Consider the following 22,756-nt stretch of genomic DNA (forward strand, 5'->3'; position numbering starts at 1 on the left):
TAGAAGGCAAATATTTTTTTATGATATGCAGGACTTCACATCAAATACCAAATTAGTTAACTTATTACCTCAAGATAATAAATGCTGCTCTGAGTTCGGCTCTGTCCCTTTATCCTTACCACATGCAAACTCAGAGTGACTCACCGGAGCCTAGAAATGAGACACATATACAATTTTAAGGGAAACGGAGAATTAGGAGGTTTGAAGCTTCTACTGGAGAAGGCTAAGAATAGACCACTCAGAACACAAAGACAAGAACCTCCTCTTTCCTTTTTCTCCCAGTGTAGGTGGTCCACTGGTTTCCCAATCATTCCTTTGATAGAATGATTTTTGTTTTCTTTCTTTCCACAAAACCTCACCTCATGTGGGGGGAGAGCTAACTAAAAAAGTGAGGACAGAGTGACCTTTTCTACTATGTTTGAACTGTGACGAGTGGTACACACCACTAAGCCGTTGTTGGGCGTGGAGAGGTGCAAAAAGAGAAATATCCAGATATCTGGGAACTTGAAAACCAATGAACACTCTCCCCTCTTAAAGGAAAAGTGAGCAATTAGGGATATAAGGGAAAAAATCCAATAGGTGTCCTTGTTTGTGCATCCCATCCCCCCAAGAAGTGAAGTGTCTTTGTAAGAAAAAAAAAAAAAGAAAAGACACTTGGGAAGGGTACCAAATAGTAAGGGATAGAAGTAGAAGGAGGGGCTATAAAGATAAAGAGGAATTTGAAAGGAAATGTCAATGAAGTCATAGAGAATTTAATGAGCACTTTCTGGATGCCCAGACTTGTCACAGGCAGAAAAGACACATCCCTGACCTCAAGAAGCAGCCAAGATATACGCACGTGAAAGCATTTTGTAGTAATTTAAGATGATAAATAATAAGGAGATAAAAATAGGTAATGGGATAGTAAATGTTTATGGGAATTTAGGGGTGGGAGCTATTATTGTGACTTAGGATAACAGTTGTATAAAGCAGGAGTAGTTATGAAATTCAGAAATTGCGGGTATATGGAGGGCTGGCAATAATTTTTCGACACCGGGAAATAGGATGGTTTCAAAGGAACTCTCCACCTCAAATTCCTCTAAAACCAACGCCTCAAGAAAGGGAGGCCAAAGAAACTATGACCGCCGCGAAGAGGCAGCTCCCGGAACTAGTGTGGCCAGCTTGGCGTTGCGATACGGAGACTGTTTGCGTGACACCCTCTCCGCCTCTAGCCTCTCCTCCCGCAGCGTGGGTGCCATGGCAACAGAGAGAGCCCTCGACCTGGCTTCCGGAAGCGGGAGAGCTGGAGCTCTGAAGCTACCCTGGTCAAAGGATGCTGAGTCCGGAACGCCTAGCCCTACCGGACTACGAATATCTGGGTAGGCGCTTCCTTCAGCTTCGGGGAAGGAAACAAGTGCAGACGAATTAGGCCAGGGTTTGGGGAGGAGGCCGGGGCGAGGTCTGAGTGGGAACGGGTAGGGTGGGCTAGGGAGGGGCGGGGTGGGGGCGGTCCAGGGCCTGAACTTGTAAGGCCCAGCGAGGAGGAAAACACCATCTGGGAGTAAAGAATGCTGAAGTATACCCGCTGGAGCTCAGACAGTGTGGATTGTGCCCTAAGTGGGCTAGGTTGGAGTTGAGAATTGAGGGGCCTTTGGGGGTATTACTGATATGCTGCCAGTGGAGTAACCTTGGAACCTTGAAGTGCCAAATCAGTCATTCTGTGAACAATCATTTAACCGTTATAGCGGCAACTAACATTTTTGAGCATTTCTTTTACATCAGGCACTATGCTAAGCATTTTACGTGCATTCTTTATTGAATCTTCTTAACAGCCCCAGGAGGAGACTGTGTTTTTCTTCCATTTTGCAGACAGCGAAACTGAGGCCGAAGAGGTGACTTGCACAAATAAGGCCACACAGCTATAAAATGGTAGGGCTAGGATAAGAACCTAATTTGCCCACTCCTGAGCTTGAGCTCTTGGCCATTAAGGCTGTGGCTGTAATACTTTACACACACTGTAACACCTTCAGTGTGTAAGGCATTTACTGAATGAAAAAAGGATATATGTATGTTGTGTGTATGTATGTATATACATGTATATACATACATGTATGCACACGTTTTAAAAAATTAATAGACTTTATTTTTTAGAGCAATTTTAAGTTTACAGAAAATTGAGCAGATATTATAGTGTTCCCATATACTCCCTCTCTCTCTCACTCAGAGCTTCCCATTATTAACATGTGACATTAATATAGTACATTCATTACAATTGATGAACCAATATTGATACATTATTATTAACCAAAATCCACAGTTTACATTAGGGTTCACTCTTTGTGTTGTACAGTTTTATGGGTTTTGACAAATGCATGATGTCATGTATCAACCATTATAGTATTATGCAGAATAGTGTCACTGCCCTGAAAATCCTCTGTGCTCTGTCTATTCATCCTTCCCTCGGTCCCCCAACCACTGGCAACCATTCATCTTTTTACTGTCTCTAAAGTTTTACATTTCCAGAACGTCATATAGTTGGAGTCATAGAGTACGTAACCTTTTCAGACTGGCTTTTTTCACTGAGCAACATGTGTTTAAGGTCCCTCCATGTCTTTTCCTGGCTTGATAGTTCATTTCTTTTTATCATTGAATAATATTCAATTGTATGGATGTACTATACACATTTTTTTTCTTTTTTTTTTGCAGTACGCGGGCCTCTCACTCTTGTGGCCTCTCCTGTTGCGGGGCACAGGTTACGGACGCGCAGGCTCAGCGGCCATGGCTCATGGGCCCAGCCGCTCCGCGGCATGTGGGATCTTCCCGGACCGGGGCACAAACCCTTGTCCCCTGCATTGGCAGGCGGACTCTCAACCACTGTGCCACCAGGGAAGCCCTATACACATTTTTTAATGAAAAACAATTCTAGTTTAAATTTTTGAATTAGTAATATGGAAACTAGATTAAAAAACATAAAGAAGTTTATAATGAAAAGTCTCTTCCAACCCCTTTTCCCCCATCTGCCAGTTTCCAACCATCCTCAGCCCCCCACTAGTAACCACTATTACTGGTTTCCTGTGTATCCTTCCAGAGTTTAGTTTATTAGGTATATAAGGGAGAATACACTTTTTTCATTCAATATATCTCGGAGTGATTTCTGTGTCAGTGAGACCTTTCTCATTCTTTTAAAAAAATGTTTAGCTACATAGTATTTTAAATACTTGACCAATTCTCTGTTGGTACACATGTTGTTTTTAGCCTTTTGCTATTACTGAAAATACCCCACTGAATAACCTGTAATTTTGTGCCATTGCTAGTATATCTGCAAGGATAAATTCCACAAAGTGAAATTGGTGGGTCAGGGACCTATGCATTTTAAATATTGATAGATATTGCCAAATAGTCTTTCACAGGGGTTGTACCATTTTACACTGCACTAGCAATGTAAGAGTATGCCTGTTTCCCCATAGTCTTTCCAACAAAGTATATCAAACTCAAACCATCAGATTTTTTCAACCTGTTAAGTGACAAATAGTCCCAGGGTAGATTTAATGTGCATTTCTTTTCTGAAGTTGAGCATCTTTTCACCAGGTTTAAGGGCTGTGTAGTTTTTGAAAGGTGTATATATATATATATATATATATAGAGAGAGAGAGAGAGAGAGAGAGAGAGAGAGAGAGCATTGTTATATCACAGATAATTTTGCATCCAATGAATAAGAATATCAATGTCTAACAATGCCTAGACTTTTGCTAAGGATTTTATGTATTTTATCTTATTTACTCAGTACTAATCTATGAAATATTTGAAAAGCCTAGTCTATTGTTCACTTCCTTGGATGTTTGCATCAAAGTCTTAACATATTTAAATTATATGCCTCAAAGGCTTGACATATTTAATATACCGGTGCTTTGGTGAGTAGAAGTTGGTGGTCCCTCCAAAAGTGGCTTTTTACAGCCACTAATTCAGTGGCAATGTTGATAATAAATCTATAAACAGAATCAAGATTTCAGGTTGGTTGTAAAAGCTTCAGTTTCTAACCACTTATCTAATTATTGAACCCTGGATTATTGAACCTCCTTCAGGTTCTGTTGCATATTTAAGTGCCTTAACTCCCTGTCCCATTCACCATCTGGACGTTCATACTGCCCTAAGCAGGGTCATACTACTCATTGGCTTCCTCATGGTTCCTCAGACCATACAACTCTGATGAAATGCATTTGTCTTTAGTTGAGAACAACCCTGCCCATTACAGTTTGGTCTCTTTTAGAGGCATGCTGTTGCTGTTTTGAAGCAGTCACCCTCAATATAATGACCACTGAAAATCACCCCTTATAGATTAATTTAATAAAATATTTTCTGATTTGAAAATTTAAATACCTACAGAGGTTTTTTTTTTAACTTTTTTATTATTTATTTATTTATATATTTTTTACGGTACGCGGGCCTCTCACTGTTGTGGCCTCTCCCGTTGCGGAGCACAGGCTCCGGACGCGCAGGCTCAGCGGCCATGGCTCACGGGCCCAGCCGCTCCATGGCATGTGGGATCTTCCCGGACCGGGGCACGAACCCGTGTCCCTTACATCGGCAGGCGGACTCTCAACCACTGTGCCACCAGGGAAGCCCCAGGGGTTATTTTTGGCTTGGCTTTTCTTCCTCCTCCTCTCCTCCTCCTCCTTCTCCTTCTTCTTTTTTTTTTAAATAAGTTATAAAGTCACATGTGTAGGCCTAGAGAAGAAAATACACATAGAAAAAAGAAAATTGCATAGATAGGAAAGCTCTAGGTTTTCAGTGCATCAGAAAAGTGAAAGCTCAATATCCCTTGGTAAGTGTGTCTGGAGACCTCTTTTTAGTATTATGGTATAAACGACAGGGATACCTATTCAGTGAATATCCATAGATTTTCCCTTCTGCCTGCTAGCCAGGGCTTATATTTGCCTTTTTGACTACTAGTGAAGAAAACAGTCTTTCATCCTGTTGGGTAAACTGATCCATTCCCTGCTGACTTTGTGGATTAGGAACCTGTAATCATGGCCTGGAATGGCTTAGGATCTTAAGATCATCATTACAGAACTGACTCCATGATGTTCATGCCTGCAGTCATCAGAATGGAGTGATAGGAACTATGTTAATGCCCAGGCGAGAATAGAGAGAGAGGAGAGTCTGGTAAGGAGATGAAATAAATATAGAGCCCTTGAAAGGTTTCCACTTTATGAAAGCTACTTATTGGAAGCTTCTGCCAGAGGCTGAGGTGTGTCTGTGTATCTGGTTGGGTGTGGAGAGTTCTCTAGAGCTGAAGGGCAGCCTGTTCTGGTCCCAGGTTTGCAAAACACACTACCTACGTGCTGACCTGAGTGTAAGCATGAGGGTGTGAGGTTTATTATTTTACCCCACCTAAATTGGTGAGGTGCTTGCTTTCACTCACGCTTCAATTTGCCTCTTCTGTTTCTATGGGTACTGCTTATTCTCACTAAGACTGGTAGTGGATTGGCATAATAGATAACTCCAGGAAATCCGAGATGGTCTTTCTCCTTTGAGGGCTATAGTTTTAGAGGAATCACAATAAACTGGACAGTTATTTTTAAGCTATAGTTTTTGAGCACTTCATTTATGCTTAGCACTGTGCCTTAACTCATTTAATCTTCACAACCACCATACAGTTAGGTGTTATTATTAGTCCTATTTAGTAGTTATTAATATTGTCTCCTCATTTTACAAATAAGGAAACTGAGGCTTAGAAAGGCTAATTGATTTGTACAAAGTCACATAGGTGATGATACATAAAAGCAGGGATTCAAATCGAGGTTTATCGGATTCCATGCCTGTTTTTTCCTCTCTACCAAGAAGATAAAAATAAACAAACCAAAATATCTATTGCCTGTAAAGGGTAGTGATCCTTGCTTCCCTTTTAAGAATGGAGTTCTTAAACAGTTCATTAGTTGCAAATCAGTTTCCTGAACACAGGAATTGTATCTTTCTCATCATTGTATACCTACCTTTCACGATCTAGACACTTTATACATACATGTGTGTTAAATTGAATATGAATAATCTGACCTTAGGGTCCCCCAAATGTGAGCAGCTAACAGCAATAACTAAGACTTATTAAGTACTTACTATGTACCAGGTAACATTTTATGTGCTTTATAAACATTAATGCACACGAAGATAGTTTCAATTTTTATCTCCATTTCACATATGAGGAAACTATAGCACAAAGGTATTAAATAACTAGTTAGTGAGTCCTAGAGGCAGAATTCTAATCTAGCAGTCTGACTCCAGAGTCCACACTGTTAAACTCCATGCAATGAATACCTTGAGCAACTCCAACAATGAGGCTCCAACTATTGCATAGACCAGCTTATAATGGTTGCATGGATTCTGGAGTAAGTTCAGGTGACTCCAAGAGCTTAATTTAACATTTCTGCCAGGAGGGGGCATACTAGGAACCAGGATGGATCAGGGAATAGTAAAATTCCAGTTCCTTCTTGCCACTGGACTCATCTCTCAATTGCAGGCAATAAGGAAGATAACTTCTAAAATTAAACCATTTAGGAGAGTTTTAATGACAATAATCTATGTACTTTGTGTAGCTGTGTGACCTTGAAGAAGTTACTCAACCTCTCTGTGCCTTAGTTTCCTGATATGCAAAATGTACTTACCTCATACATGTAAGCTTTTAGAGCAATGCCTGGCTGCTACATTGTATCTGCATTGTAAAAAGAGGAAACACAAAGATGAGTAAGATACCTTTCCTTCTAGAGCACCTGGGTAGGTGCTCAATAAATATTAGCTGCTATTATTACTCCTACATTTTAACAAAAATGTAATACATCTGTGGCAGCCATGAAATTGTGCCTCTCAGATCCCCTATTACGTGGAGGGGAGGGTAATTAACTCTGAACCCCAGCTCTCAATCCAACACCTTGTTCACATTGAGGTCACACTTCCCGCAGGCTGCTCCCAGCGGATGACTGGGTGGGGAAGACCCACTTTTATGAGAAGTGTGACTCCTCTGATAGTGACTTTGGCTTGAGGACTCCCACTGCACTGCAGTCTAATACTCTCACTCCCTCGCTCTTCTTTACAAGGGTCAACCCTGCATTGTGGTCTGTCAGCTCTCCCAGCTTCTTCCAGCTCCCTCCCCATTTTCCCTCATGGGCTTTTCAGTATATCTCTTGCATGTCTGATCCTGTCTTGTCTGCTTCTCAGAGTACCTGGACTAAGACAACATCCAACAGTAACTGATATAGTCCCTTCCAGTCATGAGGTTGATACAGTCTTTTCAAGCCTTGACAAAGGTTCTGACATATGATTCTTTCTATGTTGAAGATTATTAAGTGTTACTAATCTTATTTTTTTGCATTTGCTGATATCATAGCACATGATATTTACTTGTCTTACTGCCTGGCACAATTTCTTTTTTTGCTTTTGGATGAATCCTGATAAGCAAACTTATTTTTGTTTGAATATAATGAGTGAATCTTCCAAACCCAACCCTATGCTAGGAAACATTGCTATTTACAATATGTCAACAGAAATACTGTTAGAACTTTAGAATGCTTGGGTTGTTGCAGAAAGAAAAAGAAATATTACGGATGTTATGCTGACTTCCTAAATCTTTGGAAACTAGGTTTAAAATATATAAAGCTGGTCACTTAAAAACAGTAATGAACGTGTTCACAAAACAATCTCCTTCCTTTCTTCTTCCCCCCTTCCCCTTCCTTTCTTTTCTTCCTAATTGTTCCTTTCTTTCTTCCTGAATACCTTCTCTATATAAAGCAAAGCATGAATACAAAGTGTTCCTCCCTACGGGAAACTTATGCCAAAGATGGGAGATGAGACATATTCATAAATGACTGTAACACAAAGTGACAGTGTTAATAAGTGCCAACAAAACTGGGAAATCGCCAAGACACCTGCATACATACAGTTCACTTGCTCTATAATGACACTTATTTCCCATCTCTGTAGTTGTAGCGCACGGGCTTAGTTTCTCTACGGCACGTGGGATCCTCCCGGACCAGGGCTCGAACCCGTGTCCCCTGCACTGGGGGGCGGATTCTTAACCACTGTGCCACCAGGGAAGCCCTAATAATGTTTTTGCTGGGGAGAAAAAAGAGCAAGTGAGTTCTAAGGCACGTTGTTTGTTGACCCATCCCCATTTCTCCAAGGTAACTGATTGCAGGTGATGTCAGTGTTATTCTAGGGTTTAAATTCTAAGGTTCTGTAAATTGTTTACTTTGCTTATCATTTATATATTCAAGTAATCTTAAAATCTTTCCTCCAAATGCTGTCCAAAAGTTGGGGATCTCTTTTATTTGTTATAAATACCACATTTGCTAAATGAGTAAATTTAGGAAGCTGAGTAGGTAATTAAAGTTTTAAAAACTAATAATAGTAGATGAGAAGAGACAAAATGAGCCATTAGCTTATCTCTAGTTCATTATCCTGTTTATAGCCTTCTTAGCACTTATCACAATTATCTTATTTATCTATCTGTATATTTTGTTACTGTTTCTTACTAGAATGTAAGCCATAAGGCAGGCTTATTCTCTCAGTATCTCCAAAATCTAGCACGGTACTTGGCCCAAGTTAAGTGCGCAATTGTTAGACGAATAGTCTGCTTTAAGTAGCAAAATAATTTTTTTTTTCAAATGAGAGAAGGGACTCCAGTTCAACAAATAGTTATTGAATTCCTACTGTGTGAGAGACACTAAGCTTTTTTCTCCTTCTTCCATTGACAAAAAAAAAGGATGACTGATTAAAATCTTTCATCTGAATGCTGTCCCAAAGTTGGGGATCACTGTTATTTGCATAAATACCATGTTTGCTAAATGAGTAAATTTAATTTCATGGTTGACACATTTTCTTTGTTTCGGTTACACAACAGTAAGATTTAATTCATTTTTTTAAATGATATTTTATGAAGGAAGGAAATTTTATACAATTTGGGGGCATCTCCTTGAGATTCCATCTTCAGTTGGGCAGAGTAATATGCTTTAAGACTGGAATTACCCTTGTCAACTAATCCCTGGGTCCACTGTGTTGGGATGCCCTTGCGCTACTTCCCTACGGGCCTTAGGAAATTGCTCATTCTATGATTGGAATTTCAAGTCAAAACACATTTATCTGAGCAGAATTTTAATGATTTATCAAAGAGAGGAGGGATTTTCCCATACACATCTGAACTTACCAAATTACCGATCCCATTAGCTATGTTTTCTCTTAAGCACCTTTCTTTAAACAAAGTAATTACTGCTGAAATCATCCAATGTATTTTTCATAAAAGCTTGTGACTAAGTTTTGTTTGATTAGCAGGAACGCAGTAAAAGTAAATATTGTTTGAGAAGGCACTTTCAGAGCCCTTTCTTTTTCTTCATTGAATTAGCTTTTTAAAAGCACTGTTCTTTGGAGAGAGTAAGAGCCATTTTCCAGTTGTCCTATTGTGTAGCTCAAGGTCTTGTTAATACTATTATCTGGCCCTGAGATTACAGGTAATTGTGGTAAAACACAAGCTTCAGTTTCTGTAATCTAAGACAGAAATCTGTTTGTGCCCTGGCCTTCATATCAGGTGTTTGTTAAATTCAGACTTCTCTCACCTGGGATAGCCCACTGCCCCCCACAGTAAACAGAGGTATCTGGCAGGGATGGGGCTACATTAGAGCCATTGCCATTTTTTTTTTCTTTTTAAAGATCATGTAGCAGAACCCCTCCTGTGGCCAACTTACATACAACATGTGCACTAAATGGGAAAATTATATATTTTAAAATAAGCATGCTTGAAACAATAACACTTTTGAATGTGAAATGTACCAAAAGGCCGCATGTCTCTGGCTTTGCTTGTCAAATGGAGAGGCTGCCAGAACCACTCGGCTCCATGGTTCTCATGCCCTAAAGTCCTGCAAATTGACACGTAAGTAGGCAACACACAAAGAAGCTCAGCCCATGAGAAAGTGAGTTTGGGCGCTTGGGCTGCCTTCCTTTCTCTCTGTGTGGATTTCTTTCCAGCTTCGCTTCTTCTGTCCTATCTTAGTTTTTCAGAAAGGAGAGATTAAATGTGTCTGCTATTTCAGCATGTTAACTGCACAGGCAACATGAGGCTAGCACTCAGGCCACTGTTCAGCCTGTCATATGGAAGGAATTGCTTTTCAGGGGAGATTATAATTGTGTATGTAGCCACACAAATGCACATTCTGCCTGGAGGAAAATGCACAGAAGAGGAGGCCTTATGCTGCCACTCAGGTCTCTTTGTGGAGGGCTGCATAAGAAGCCCTTACATGGCATAGTCAACTCTTTTGGGCTTAATGAGTCATCTTTTTGTGTGATGCCTACTTCAAAAAAGGAGGAGGGCGGGGGGCGGGGGGAGAAGAAGAAGCACACTCTTGCCCAAGTGAGTTGCTTTTATTGGCCCTGCAGCTTTGTCTAACAGTTTTGTATATTCCTGATGACATCATTTATAATACTAGTGCACAGAGAGTAAACAAAAAATAATTTAGCTTTCAGGCATTTAGACAAAACTTAAATAGTGCAATTTAGAGAAATGATAATAAGCTTTATAAACAGTGAGCACATGAGCTTAAACAGCAAGCATGACCCCACTCTTTTTTGGAATGTGATGTGTTGAAAGATGGCTGTAGAGAAAACTAGAAGCTTGACACTTTTGAATTATGTGCAGTTCAGACTTGAGTCCATGGTCTAGTGTTAATCCCAAGCAGTATGTTCTAGTTAGTGGATAAAATACAAGCTACCATGTGAGTAAGTCATTAAGCCCCTTGAGTCCTAGCATTTTACCTATAAGAAAGGAAAAGGTAATATTACCACCTACTTCACAGGAATGTTAGAAGACTGAGAAGATAAAACATGTGGAGCTCTTTATAAGAAAGGTATTTTGTAAATAGAAAATAGCATTATTATTGTCCTTCATCAAATTTCCCCAACACATGGAGTTGATAAAAGCTATCTCGTAGGGGGTTGAGAGGATGAATTAATATATGTCAAGTATCTTAAAGTAAACTATTTAATGAGACCTAAAATTGATAGTCTTTCTTGATAGTCTCTAGACCACCAAACCTGATATTTAAACACATGATTAACTTATAAAGTCTTATATGTGCCATCAGTCTTTTGCCTTGTCTTCAAGGATTGGCATGGTAGAGGATAGTGAATATACAGGTAGAAGAAAATAGGTTAAGTCTTCGGGAAGAATGGCCCTGCCTTTTTTCTTTTCCAGATTATGCCTATGAATAGTCTTTGGAGTCTTGCTAATTTTTTTTTTAATTAATTAATTTAATTTTGGCTGCATTGGGTCTTCGTTGCTGCACGTGGAAGCTTTCTCTAGTTGAGGTGATCGGGGGCTCCTCTTCATTGTGGGGCGTGGGCTTTTCATTGAGGTGGATTCTCGTTGAGGAGCATGGGCTCTAGGCACGTGGGCTTCAGTAGCTGTGGCACGAGGGCTCAGTAATTGTGCCTCGTGGGCTCTAGAGTGCAGGCTCAGTAGTTGTGGCACACGGGCTTAGTTGCTCCGCGGCATGTGGGATCTTCCCGGACCAGGGCTTGAACCCGTGTTCCCTGCATTGGCAGGCAGATTTTTAACCACTGCGCCACCAGGGAAGTCTGAGTCTTGCTAATTTTTGTTGCCATGTCTGGACATAGGTAGAGACTGTTTTGACCTTTGTTCTTCCAGTAAATATTTGGTTTTGATCTCATGTTTCTAAAGAAACAAACTCATAAGGAAAAGAAGTGATTGTTTTGTCTCACATTGTGAACTTTTCTTATCATATTTCTTAGTAGTTAAGAGAAAATAATTATTGTTGAAGGACCTGACATCGAGTTCCCTAACTGGAAAGTTCTTAAACTCAGCCAAGTAGTAAAACCAGCTTTGGTTATTATCTTTAGAGGAGAAGGGACATCAGAAGAGAAATTATATTTTTTAATTGACAAAATTATCGCTAATATCTCTGCTTCCATTTTTGTTGGTATTTTCATAAGGTTTTAGGCAACAAAACCTGAGAAGACCCTCTCATGTAATTTTCAAGTTTAAAATTTCATCTGTTGTTTCCAAGTAGAGTAACACTTGGGTAACCTCACTTCCCATATTTAATTTTCTATTAGATGACACTAAATGGGAAACACTATTTCATTTAAATTCTAACTCCTTAGCAGAGATTATTTCTCTTACGTTTTTTTAAATACAGAGGTAATATTCCAACTTCTAAGTAAGGCCAGCCCCCCAAATACTGTCTTAAGTGGGAAATATATTCAAATAGATGCTCTTGGTATGGCAGCTGGAGTCATTCTCATATACAGGAGGACTGGAGATGGACAGCAATCTCATTTAGTCCTTACAAGATATTTGTGAGGCAGGTACCAGCCTGATCCTCTTCCATGAGTAAACTGAAATTTAGGTTATGTAACTTGCCCAAGGTCACCAAGCTAGTAAATGTGGAGGTGAAGCTTGAATGAAGTTTATCTGACCCTAGAGCCTGTGTTGTTAGCTGCTTTGCTTTTAGGCCTGATTTCTCAAGGCCCTCTTTCCTATTCAGTTCACAAGGATTGAAGGATTAGAACTTAATATTTTAACAGAAATGTCTACAGAATATATGATATATTCCCCAGATTCTCTGGTATAATAGAACATAATTTAACATTTCTTTATGTTGTGGTGTCATTATTTGAGACATTATTTATTATATTGTACTGTAGATGTGTTATGACATTTACTCATGAGGGTGGATGCTAGGAAACGGGGACTCAGAGAACTTAAGTAAAATTTCCAACGTTTATATATAATAGATAGCAGTAGGTGGAGCTAAGATTTGACTAGTACTTCTGGTTCCAAATTTAGTGCTTTGGGTGCCATTCAATCAATGTTAGTTAAATCTGACTTTATAGTTATTAATTAATGGTAAGAACTTCCCCCTATGCTCAAAACTCCTCTCTCTCCAGACTAATGTTTCCTACTTGGTCAGTAAGATGTTGAGGTATACTGAGGTTTTGTACTCTAGGTGCTTTTGTGCCACTGATCTCAGGGTGATGGTTGAGCAGCTGTTATAAAAAGATCCACCACCACAGCTGCCCCCTCCAGTGCAATGGCTCATACAAAAGAGAACTTTATTTCTTTCTAACTTAACCTGAGTCCAGGATGCGGATGGCAGGATCTGCTCTAGGAAGCCATCATGGGATTTCAGGTTAGCAGGGCAGACAAGCCATTTGAAACCCATGGTTTCTGAGGATGCCTCCATTGTAGCCATTTCCAGTTATAGAAAGGAAAAGGGGAAGGAGCAAGTCCAGGGCAAACACCTTTTAAGCAAGTAAGGCAGAAGTTGCAAACATCACTTGTGCTCACATTTCATAGGTGAGGACTTAATATAAGGCCCCTGCTAACTGCAGAGGAGCTTGGAAATTGAAGTCCAACCAGACAATTGTGTGTAAGAAGAATAGGAGCACATATTTTGGGGTGTGCAAACAATAACCTGCCATACCTGGTATGTGTATTGTTAGTAGGTGCTTGCCCTTATTCAGAAGCGAAGCACAGATGTATCAGTAGGTGTCTGACTTTTCCTCCCCTACCTCTACCTCTGTTAAGTACAGAGTATTTTATCCCTTGTCCGTGTTCTCCATTCTTCTGCCTTATGCTACTACTGAGCTTGGTTGCTCCCTTTTTTTAAAAAAATAAATTTATTTATTTTATTTATTTTTGGCTGCATTGGGTCTTCATTGCTGTGTGCAGGCTTTCTCCAGTTGAGGTGAACAGGGGCTACTCTTCGTTGCGGTGCACGGGCATCTCATTGCGGTGGCTTCTCTTGTTGCGGGGCACAGGGTCTAGGTGCGCAGGCTTCAGTAGTGTGGCACTCCAGCTCTAGGACACAGGCTCAGTAGTTGTGGCGCACGGGCCTAGTTGCTCTGCGGCATGTGGGATCTTCCCGGACCAGGGCTCGAACCAGTGCCCCCTGCATGGGCAGGCGGATTCCTAACCACTGCACCACCAGGGAAGCCCATGGTTGCTCCCTTTTTATTATTTTTTTCCTTCTTAACTCTATGTCTCCTGTCATTTCTCTTGGAACACTTCTCTGTCCTTTGTAAACATTTCCAACTGATCAGAAGAGTCCCTTTCTACACTTTAGTGAGCACATGGAATGTTAGCGTTTTAGTTCTCTCCTGTTGTGTTGGCTGCTGGGTGTTGGGGCTTACTTTGCTGCCAAATAAAACTTCTCTAAGTGGGAGTTGGACCCATTGTAGGAACTTAAATCTTGTTTCCAGAGAGCTAGTTTTACAATAAATAAAGATATTTATCTTCCTATACTGAGAGTGAGAGTTTTAGAAGAACAAGGAAAATGTGGTGCCACGGAAACTGGGGGAGGAGTGAGTTTCAAGATGGAGGGAGTGTTCAGTAATAGCACTTGTCGCAGAGAGGTCAGATAAGATAAGAGCTGCAGAAGAGATTGTTAGTGGCATTAGGTGCGAAGTTTCAGTGGAGTAGTGTGGCAGGACGCCAGATTTTCCTGGATTGAAGAGTAAATGGGAAGGGTGAGGGATTAGAGACAATAGGTAGGCTGGATTTGTTTCCAGAAGTTCGGTGGATTGGGGAAGGAGGAGGGGGGGTGATAGCAAGAGTAGGGAGAGTTTATTGCTGTTTTTAAGTTTTTAGATGGCAGAGAGACTTGAGTATGTTTATAGGCTGAAGGAAAGGGAGCCATAGCCGAGGAGAGAGAGAGGATCCAAGAGAAGAACAAGATACTTAAATGATGGAACGCTTTTTCAGAAGAGGTGGGAGGGAATTCCAGGATCAAGGGCAGAGGAGCAAGCTTGTTTCTGGAGGTGGGAATCAGGGCTATGTTTATCCATTGGGCACTATAGGCATTGTGCCTAATCTATAAACTGTTTTGAGATCTTTGAAAATATTTGATGCCTATAAAATATTTATTGACCCTGAACTATAGGTAAATGTTTAATTATACATTTATAAAACATAGTATAATGTCACTTTTATTGTTATATTTAGTGTGGACAAACATTTTATTACATTTGAAAGCAGCTTATAGGTAAGATTTTTCGCAGTTAGCAGGAGTTCCCAAGTGAGAAATCAGGTCCTAAGATGGCTTTAGAACAACTTTACAAGGCTATTATTCAGCAATAAAGAAGAAGGAAGTCCTGCCACTTACAACAACATGGATGGACCTTGAGGGCATTATTTTAAGTGAAATAAGTTAGAGAAAGACAAATACCATATGATCTTATATGTATGTAATATTTAATATCTTTAAAAAACCTGGACTCATAGATACAGAGAAAAGATTGGTGATTGCCAGAGAGGTGGAGGGTGGAGGGTGGGTGAAATGGGTGAAGGTGGGGAAAAGGTACAAACTTCCAGTCATACAGTAAATAAATTCTGGGGATGTAATGTACAACATGGTGACTGTAGTTAATAATCCTGTATTGTATATTTGAAAGTTGCTAAGAGAGTAGATCTTACAAGTTCTCATCACAAGAAAAAAAATTGTAACTGTGTATGATGATGGATGTTAATTAGACTTACTGTGGTGATCATTTCACAATATATACAAATATTGAATCGTCATATTGTACACCTGAAATTAATATATGTCAATTATATATCAAAGAAAAAGAAAGAAACCCTGACTCTACAAAGAATAATGTATTTGAACAACAGACAGAAAGTAAAAATGGTGAAGGAGGGCTTCCCTGGTGGCGCAGTGGTTAAGAATCCGCCTGCCAATGCAGGGGACGTGGTTTCAAGCCCTGGTCCGGGAGGATCCCACATGCCGCGGAGCAACTAAGCCCGTGCGCCACAACTGCCGAGCCTGCGCTCTAGAGCCCATGTGCCGCAACTACCGAGCCCACGTGCCACAACTGCTGAAGCCCGTGCGCCTAGAGCCCGTGCTCCGCAACGGGGGAAGCCACCAGGGTGGGAAGCCTGTGCACCACAACGAGGAGTAGCCCCCGCTTGCTGCAGCTAGAGAAAGCCCGCACGCAGCAACGAAGACGCAACACAGCCAACAATAAATAAATTAATTAATTTAAAAAAATGGTGAAGGACAGAGTTAAGCTTAGAAATGGAGCTGAAAGTTGATGTTCTTTACCTGACCACTTAACCTCGTGTTTGTCTTTGAAGTAAGATTCAAGGTTATCTCCTTAAGAGTTAGGGAAACAAAAGTAAAAGGCATAAAAGAGAGCAAAGAAAATTTGTATTGTTGAGGAAAAGAAGAAACAAGTTGCTGTAGGAAGGAAGAAAGATAGCTTGACTAGGGACAAGTATAAGAATTCTGAGCAGCATTAAGACATTTGAAGTAAGGATGTATAAATAAATCCTTTGAAAAAAGAAGCAACAAAGAACGTAAATAGGAACAAAGTCGACTATGTAAATTCTAAAAGAAAAAAATACAAAAATATTGCAAAGTAATAATTAGATGAAATGATTGAAAAACTTTTAGGAAAACAACATGTTACAAATAATGGGTAAAGAGGGAAAATCCAAATAGAACAAAAATTGTTTAATTTAATGTATATTTTTATTAGCTACAGAATTTTATCAGTCAAATGGATTTATGAAAGTTTTAACAAAACACAATAGTACCATACCACCCAAACTTCTCGCCTCTAAATCCCACTCCTCAGAGAAGACTACTTACAGATTTTTTCACCATGTCTTTTGATATTTTTCTACATATTTTAAAGTAACATGCTTAAACTACTCCCCTTGATTTTTCAGTTATAGATGTTATCTAATGACTTCTTATGATGGATTTAGTGCTTTTATATCCTCTAAATTTCCTTCCTCCTAGCCTTCCAATAAAACTATGATTTTTGCTTAAGTTAATATTCAGTGTTTATCATCACTAAGGAAATGGTATGTATACATTAGTCATGTGGTATGTACAAACAACATGTACAAACAATAAGGTAAAATTAGAACATTTAGGAAAAGACTAAAGTGGAAAATTTGGAAATAAAAAATATATGGATCTTTTACAAACATTTATCATATACAAAGAAGTTTTTGGTTAATAAAATGTAGAAATTATATATATTGCATCCTCAAGCTATAATAAAATAAAATTAGAGATAATAAAAGTATAATTTAAAAGTTACCTAACCACAAGGATAGTTTAAAAATTACTTTCCTTTACAACTATGTTAGATAATAAATTTGAGAAATAACAATAAACTATTTTTTGATCCCAGCACAATTAAAATCTATGGGCAAAAAGCAATACTTTGAGGAAAAATTATTGTTATAAATTAATAAGAAATAAAAAGGTAATTAAGCTTAAAGAATTTAGAAAAGGAGCAAAGTAGCAAACCAAAGAAAATATAAAATCGAATTAAATAATAAAACTAAAAGTACACAAACAAGTTGGTGATTTTTTTTGAGCTTTCAGAAACAAATAGTTCATAAATTACAAAGTTTGTCATTAACTCAGAAAAAACTCATCTTTCTTTTTTCTGTCATTTTTATGGATGTGTAATTTATCATCCATAAATCACCAATTATAAGGGTAAGATTTAATAAGCTTCAATATATGTATATAGCCATGTAATTGTCACCTCAGTTACGATATATAACATTTTCATCACCTGAAAATGTCCTTATGCCCTGCTCCTATGTTGAAGCCCTAATCCCCAATGTGATGGTATTTGGAGGTGAGGCCTTTGGGAGGTAATTAGGTCATGAGGGTGGAGGCTTCATCATGGGATCATATGAAGAGACACAAGAGAGATAATCGCTCTTTTCACCCTGAGGAAGAAGGTGGTCATCTGCAAACTAGGAAAGCTCTTTGGTAGTATATACTAAAGTTGAACATACTCATACCCTATGGCACAGTCATTTACTTCAAGGCACAGAACCAACTGAAATGCAGACATAAGTTTACTAAAAGACTTATGCTAGAGTGCTCATAGTCACACCATTCATATTAGGCCCAAACTAGAAACTGAAAACATGCTGTCAACAGGGAATTGATAAATAAATTGTGGTGTATTCAATAATGGAATATTATGCTGCAATGAGAATTAATGAACTCACAGCTGTATGGACGAACCTCCTAAATATGATGTTGAATGAAAAAAGCCAGACACAAAAGACTGCATAATGCATGATTTCATATTTCCAAAACAGGAAAAATTAGTCTATGTATTTACCCTTGGGGGGCTTACAGCTGGAAGGAGACTCTAGGAGGTTTTCTAGGGTGCTGATTATAAGTGCAAATTCATATTTTTCTGTATACTACGATACTTTCATAGAAAGTTTTAAAAAATTATGTTACTTAGTTTTTAACCTAAAGATACGCAAGTAAAATAGAACTGAGGTCCCAGAAATAGATGCCGAAGTACATATCCATTTAATTTGTGACAAACTAAGTGTAACAAAATAATGTGAAAAATTCATTAGTTGAGATAATTGGAAGGAATATGGAAGAAATAAATTCAGATTCACACTTCATACCATGTGCTTCAATGAATTCTAGTTGAATTAAAGTGTTAAAATACTTTAAAAAAATTTAAAGTGAAAAATTACAGTCAATCTGCATGCCCATCAGTAAGAGAATGGTTAATAAATTATGATATTTTTATAATAGGTATTACCATGCAGCCGTTGAAAAGGATGCGTTAGACTAATATGGAAAGATGTACGTTAAGTATTAAGTGACAAAATAAGTTACAGAATGTGTACAAAGTGGTTACATTTTGTAAAAAAACAAGTTAACGTTTGTACATTTATGTATGATCACACATAGAAAAAGTTCTGGAAGGAGGTAGAACAATCTGTTGACAGTGAATACTCTGAGGAATTGAATTAGGGAAGTGCTTACAAATGAGGAAGCCTCACTTTTTACTTTATCCCCTTCTGTATTGGTCTGTTACATTCACGTGTTGCTTTTACAATTAAATTTTAAAGTCCATATAAGAGGAAAGATAACCTAACTAAATATTCAGATTAACAATAATTTAAGCTTTGCAAATTAAGATATTTTTGAGTTAGTTAAAACAGAAAGCTTTATACTGGGATGTCTGCAAGGAAATTGGTCTTCTTTTTTTGAAGGTGGCATAGTCTCTGGAGAGCAGTTTGGCAACGCATAACAAGAGCCATAAAAATCAGTATATCTTTTGATCCTAAAGCCCTACTTCTGGGAGATATCTTAAGGAAGTAATTCAAAAGAGAAAATAAATTGTGTAAAAATGTTTATAGCTACATTATTTTTAATAAAAAACTGGAAATAATCCAGAAGCAAACTGAGGTAGATTAATACAATGGGATATTATATTATTATAACATTAACTAATTCCTAAGAAGACTATATGTGTGTGTGTGTGCATGTGTGTGTGTGTGAAAAAGCATGTACAAATTTTTTTTTAAAAAGTAGAACTCAAATATAAACCTATGGATTTTGGTGAAAATGAGAAGGGACCATAGAGATATGTAAATTCATGCTATTTTAAGATAAAGGAATTCTGTGTTTAAATAATGTTTTAAAATGCAATAACAATATTGATTTCTAATTTTAAAAACGTATTAAACTAGATGGCCTAATAAGGTTACTGTCAGCTCTATGCTTTTATAATCTTAAGAAAGTGACATTGAAAGTCATGTTTCTTTGATCTTTTCCTTCTCTCTCTAGCACCATTCATATCTTTCTCCTTAGTTTAATATTTTCCTTAAACTAGGTCCATTAATGAGTCTCTGCACTGAGTCATTTTGTTTTGGGAAGACAAAGTATAAATTCAGAGAAGTAGAAGAGAATGCAGTAATTTCATTCTCCATATCTATTTATATTAACTGTTACAAAAGCAAAATGTTCACTAATGCTTAATCAGGCTTCCAAATAGTTCTAGAGAGTATCCTTCTCCCCCATAATCTAATGAGGAAAATTCAGTTTGGAGGGGGGTGAAATACCTTGCATAATGCCCCATGGAGCCATCTATAAGACAAGGATTAGAAACCAGGGCTCATGTAACAAGACCCTCTTGCTCAGGCTGTTAGCCTGGGGGCCTCTCTGTGGGATGGTAGTGCAGGGCTGGGATCAATTCACTGTTTAAGAGCTGGACTGAAGGTCAGTTCACCTTTCCTTGAAGGGTTGAATTATTTGAGCAGTATAAACTTCCTGATAAGAGATTTCTGGAAGCAATTGTAAAAGTGGCTTATACCACCAACAGGTGGAACTAGATGGAATCTAACCTAGGCTGTCCAAAGAGAAGGGGCCATTAGAGAGAAGTTCTGCTTCCCCTTTGCTACTTACGTACTTCATGTGCCGCCCCTCATTTCATTTTCCTCTCTAGTGCAAAATGCAGGATCAAAGGAAATGGTGCTGTCATCAGTTCTAAAATTGAACAGAATGCTTCCTCGGTTAGTAAATGGAAAAATTAATTTTAAAATGTCTTTATGTAAGTTCTGTGAAATACTAAGATATTGACTTGTGATCTGTTTTTCAATCAAGGTATTTATGTTCATATTAATTATTATTAATCATGGTCATTTTAAACTTTGTGAATATCTCTAAGAATTTCTCTAAGAATTATCCACTGTGATTCAGTGGGTTATGTTTACACTTACGAGATTAAAGTTCAAGTTTCTGCTCTGTCATTTATAAACTGAATGACCTTGGGCAATTTCATCATTTGTAAAATGGAGAGAATAATCCCAGCCTTATCTGACTCCTAGGTTGGTTGCAAGGTTCAATGAGATAATGTATGTGAAAGTATTTAGTAAACTTTCAGGGGCATTACAGATGTTACTGTTCAAGTCACAAAAGTCAGTTAAGACCTTACCGTGTTTACAACAATGGTCCAGCATTGAAGAGAACAGTATATCTCTTCAGATGCTAGGATAATGTCTGGAAACACTTTATGCTAGCCTAGCATGCACTAACCTAAATCAATGGATAGGCCAATGAGCCTCCTGATTGGTATGTTAGTTTGATCCCTTCATTTATACTTTTGGGCAAATACATGGATGTTTTATGTTTATATTAGGTTTGTCTGAATACAATAGAAAAACCTAAAATAAAGTGGTTTGATCGACTTAGATGATTATTTCTCTTTTGTGGAAAAGAATTCTGAAGATGGGCAGTCCACGGCTGATATGGTATGCTCCAAGGTGTAATCAGGAACTCAGGTTTCGGTCTTTTTACTCCAACATCCTACCCATAGATTCCATCTTTTGCCTCATGATCCATGAGGACTGAAGTAGCTCTCTGTTATCTTCTGAGGTAAATAAGGGACATCTTTCAGCTGAATTAGTTCCATTTAGGGACTTTCTAGAAGACCCGCACCATATTGTGCTTATATTTTATGACTTAATCACATGACTAAAGCCTAGCTGCAAGAGGAGCTGAGAAATGTGATCTTTATGCCAGTGGCCATGTACCCAGGTAAAAATTGGAGTACGTTTCTAGAGAAAAAGGTTACTAGAGTCAGCAACTAGCAGTCTCTGTCACAGCATTATATAAATATATGGATGTTTTCTGTTATGAACTGCCCCCCCTACCCCATCCCCAACACACAGACACACACACACACTCGCACGTACCTCACATTCACGTAAGTGCTGCCTATTTCATTTTGCTTGTTTCCTGGGTAAATTAGTCCATTTCAGCTATCCTGTACCCAGGAATCATGTCAATGCATGGTGATTGATGCCAGCTTTAGAAGAGTAACCGGTTGAGCTCATTAAGCAAAAGGTTCTGTGGCCTTTTTTCAAGACAGCCAGTTGACCAGTGGAATGAATTGATTATGTGTATGTTCAGCACTATGCTTGATACTGCAAAATACGCATAGGGGGTACAATACAGACTTTTCTTCCTGTATTTTGGTCTTAGTGAATGGAACCATCATATTCCCAAATGCCCAAGAAAGGAACCCAGAAATAATCCTAAATTCTCTCCCATCCTTTACCTCTCATCCAACCAATTACCAACTTCCATTGATTTTTCCTCTTTTGCTTTTATCTGTCATTCCCATTGCTACTTCCCTAATTCAGGCCTTAACTCTCTCTGACCTGGACTATTTCAACAACTGCCCTACTTCTTATTTGTACCTCTAATCTTTCTCCCTTCAGTTCTTCCACACTGCTTCCAGAGTGATATTTCAGAAATAGTAATCTGATTGTCACTCTCTTGCTCAAAATCCTTCAGTGGTTTCCTGAAATCTGTGCTCTTTTATAAGACCCTTTATGGTGATGATGCTGTCCGGCCTTATCTCTTAGCAATACTCAACTATTCTTAGCTTTCCAGATCTACCATGCTTTACACATCTTGATGCTTCTGCATGTGCTGATATGTCTGTGTTAAATATCTCCCCTCCACTTTTTTTTTTAATTTATTAATTTATTTGGCTGTATCAGGTCTTAGTTGCTTCACTCAGGATCTTCATTGCGGCACACAGGATCTTTCATTGCAGCGTGGGGGCTTCTTTAGTTGTGGCGTGCGGGCTTCTCTCTGGTTGTGGCACGTGGGGCTCAGTAGTTGCAGTGCATAGGCTTAGTTGCCCCGTGGCATGTGGGATCTTAGTTTCCCGACCAGGGATTGAACCCGGGTCCCCTGCATTGGAAGGCGGATTCTTAACCACTGGACCACCAGGGAAGTCCCTCCTCCCTCCACTTATTCACCTGGAAAATTTTTTCAGATCCTTTGAAACACTCTTTCTCCCAGACAGATATAGGCACTCTTTCTCTTTACATTTTTTACATATCTCCTTTATAACAGTTATCATACTATATTGTCATTGTTAATTTGTATGTCTGCTTCTCCAGTAGATGGTAAAT

At 38.7% G+C, this 22,756-nt stretch overlaps 1 protein-coding gene across 3 annotated transcripts in view; it reads left to right on the top strand.

Moving 5' to 3' along the window:
* Nucleotides 1–1,236: 1,236 nt before the first annotated feature.
* The window catches only part of CSTPP1 (centriolar satellite-associated tubulin polyglutamylase complex regulator 1), a gene marked incomplete at both ends in the record, with an annotated part of 187,830 nt that continues 166,310 nt past the window's right edge, over nt 1,237–22,756 (top strand). For 2 of the 3 annotated variants that reach the window (XM_082844034.1, XM_082844032.1), the window contains one exon: nt 1,313–1,358. In XM_082844034.1, the coding sequence (XP_082700160.1) occupies nt 1,313–1,358 (46 nt within the window). Of the gene's footprint in view, nt 1,359–22,756 lie in introns of all 3 variants that reach the window. The other variant, XM_082844033.1, reaches the window with a different exon arrangement.

The sequence above is a fragment of the Leucopleurus acutus genome (genome assembly GCF_964270905.1).
Source record: "Leucopleurus acutus genome assembly, chromosome: 8".
Taxonomy (NCBI): Eukaryota; Metazoa; Chordata; class Mammalia; order Artiodactyla; family Delphinidae; genus Leucopleurus; species Leucopleurus acutus.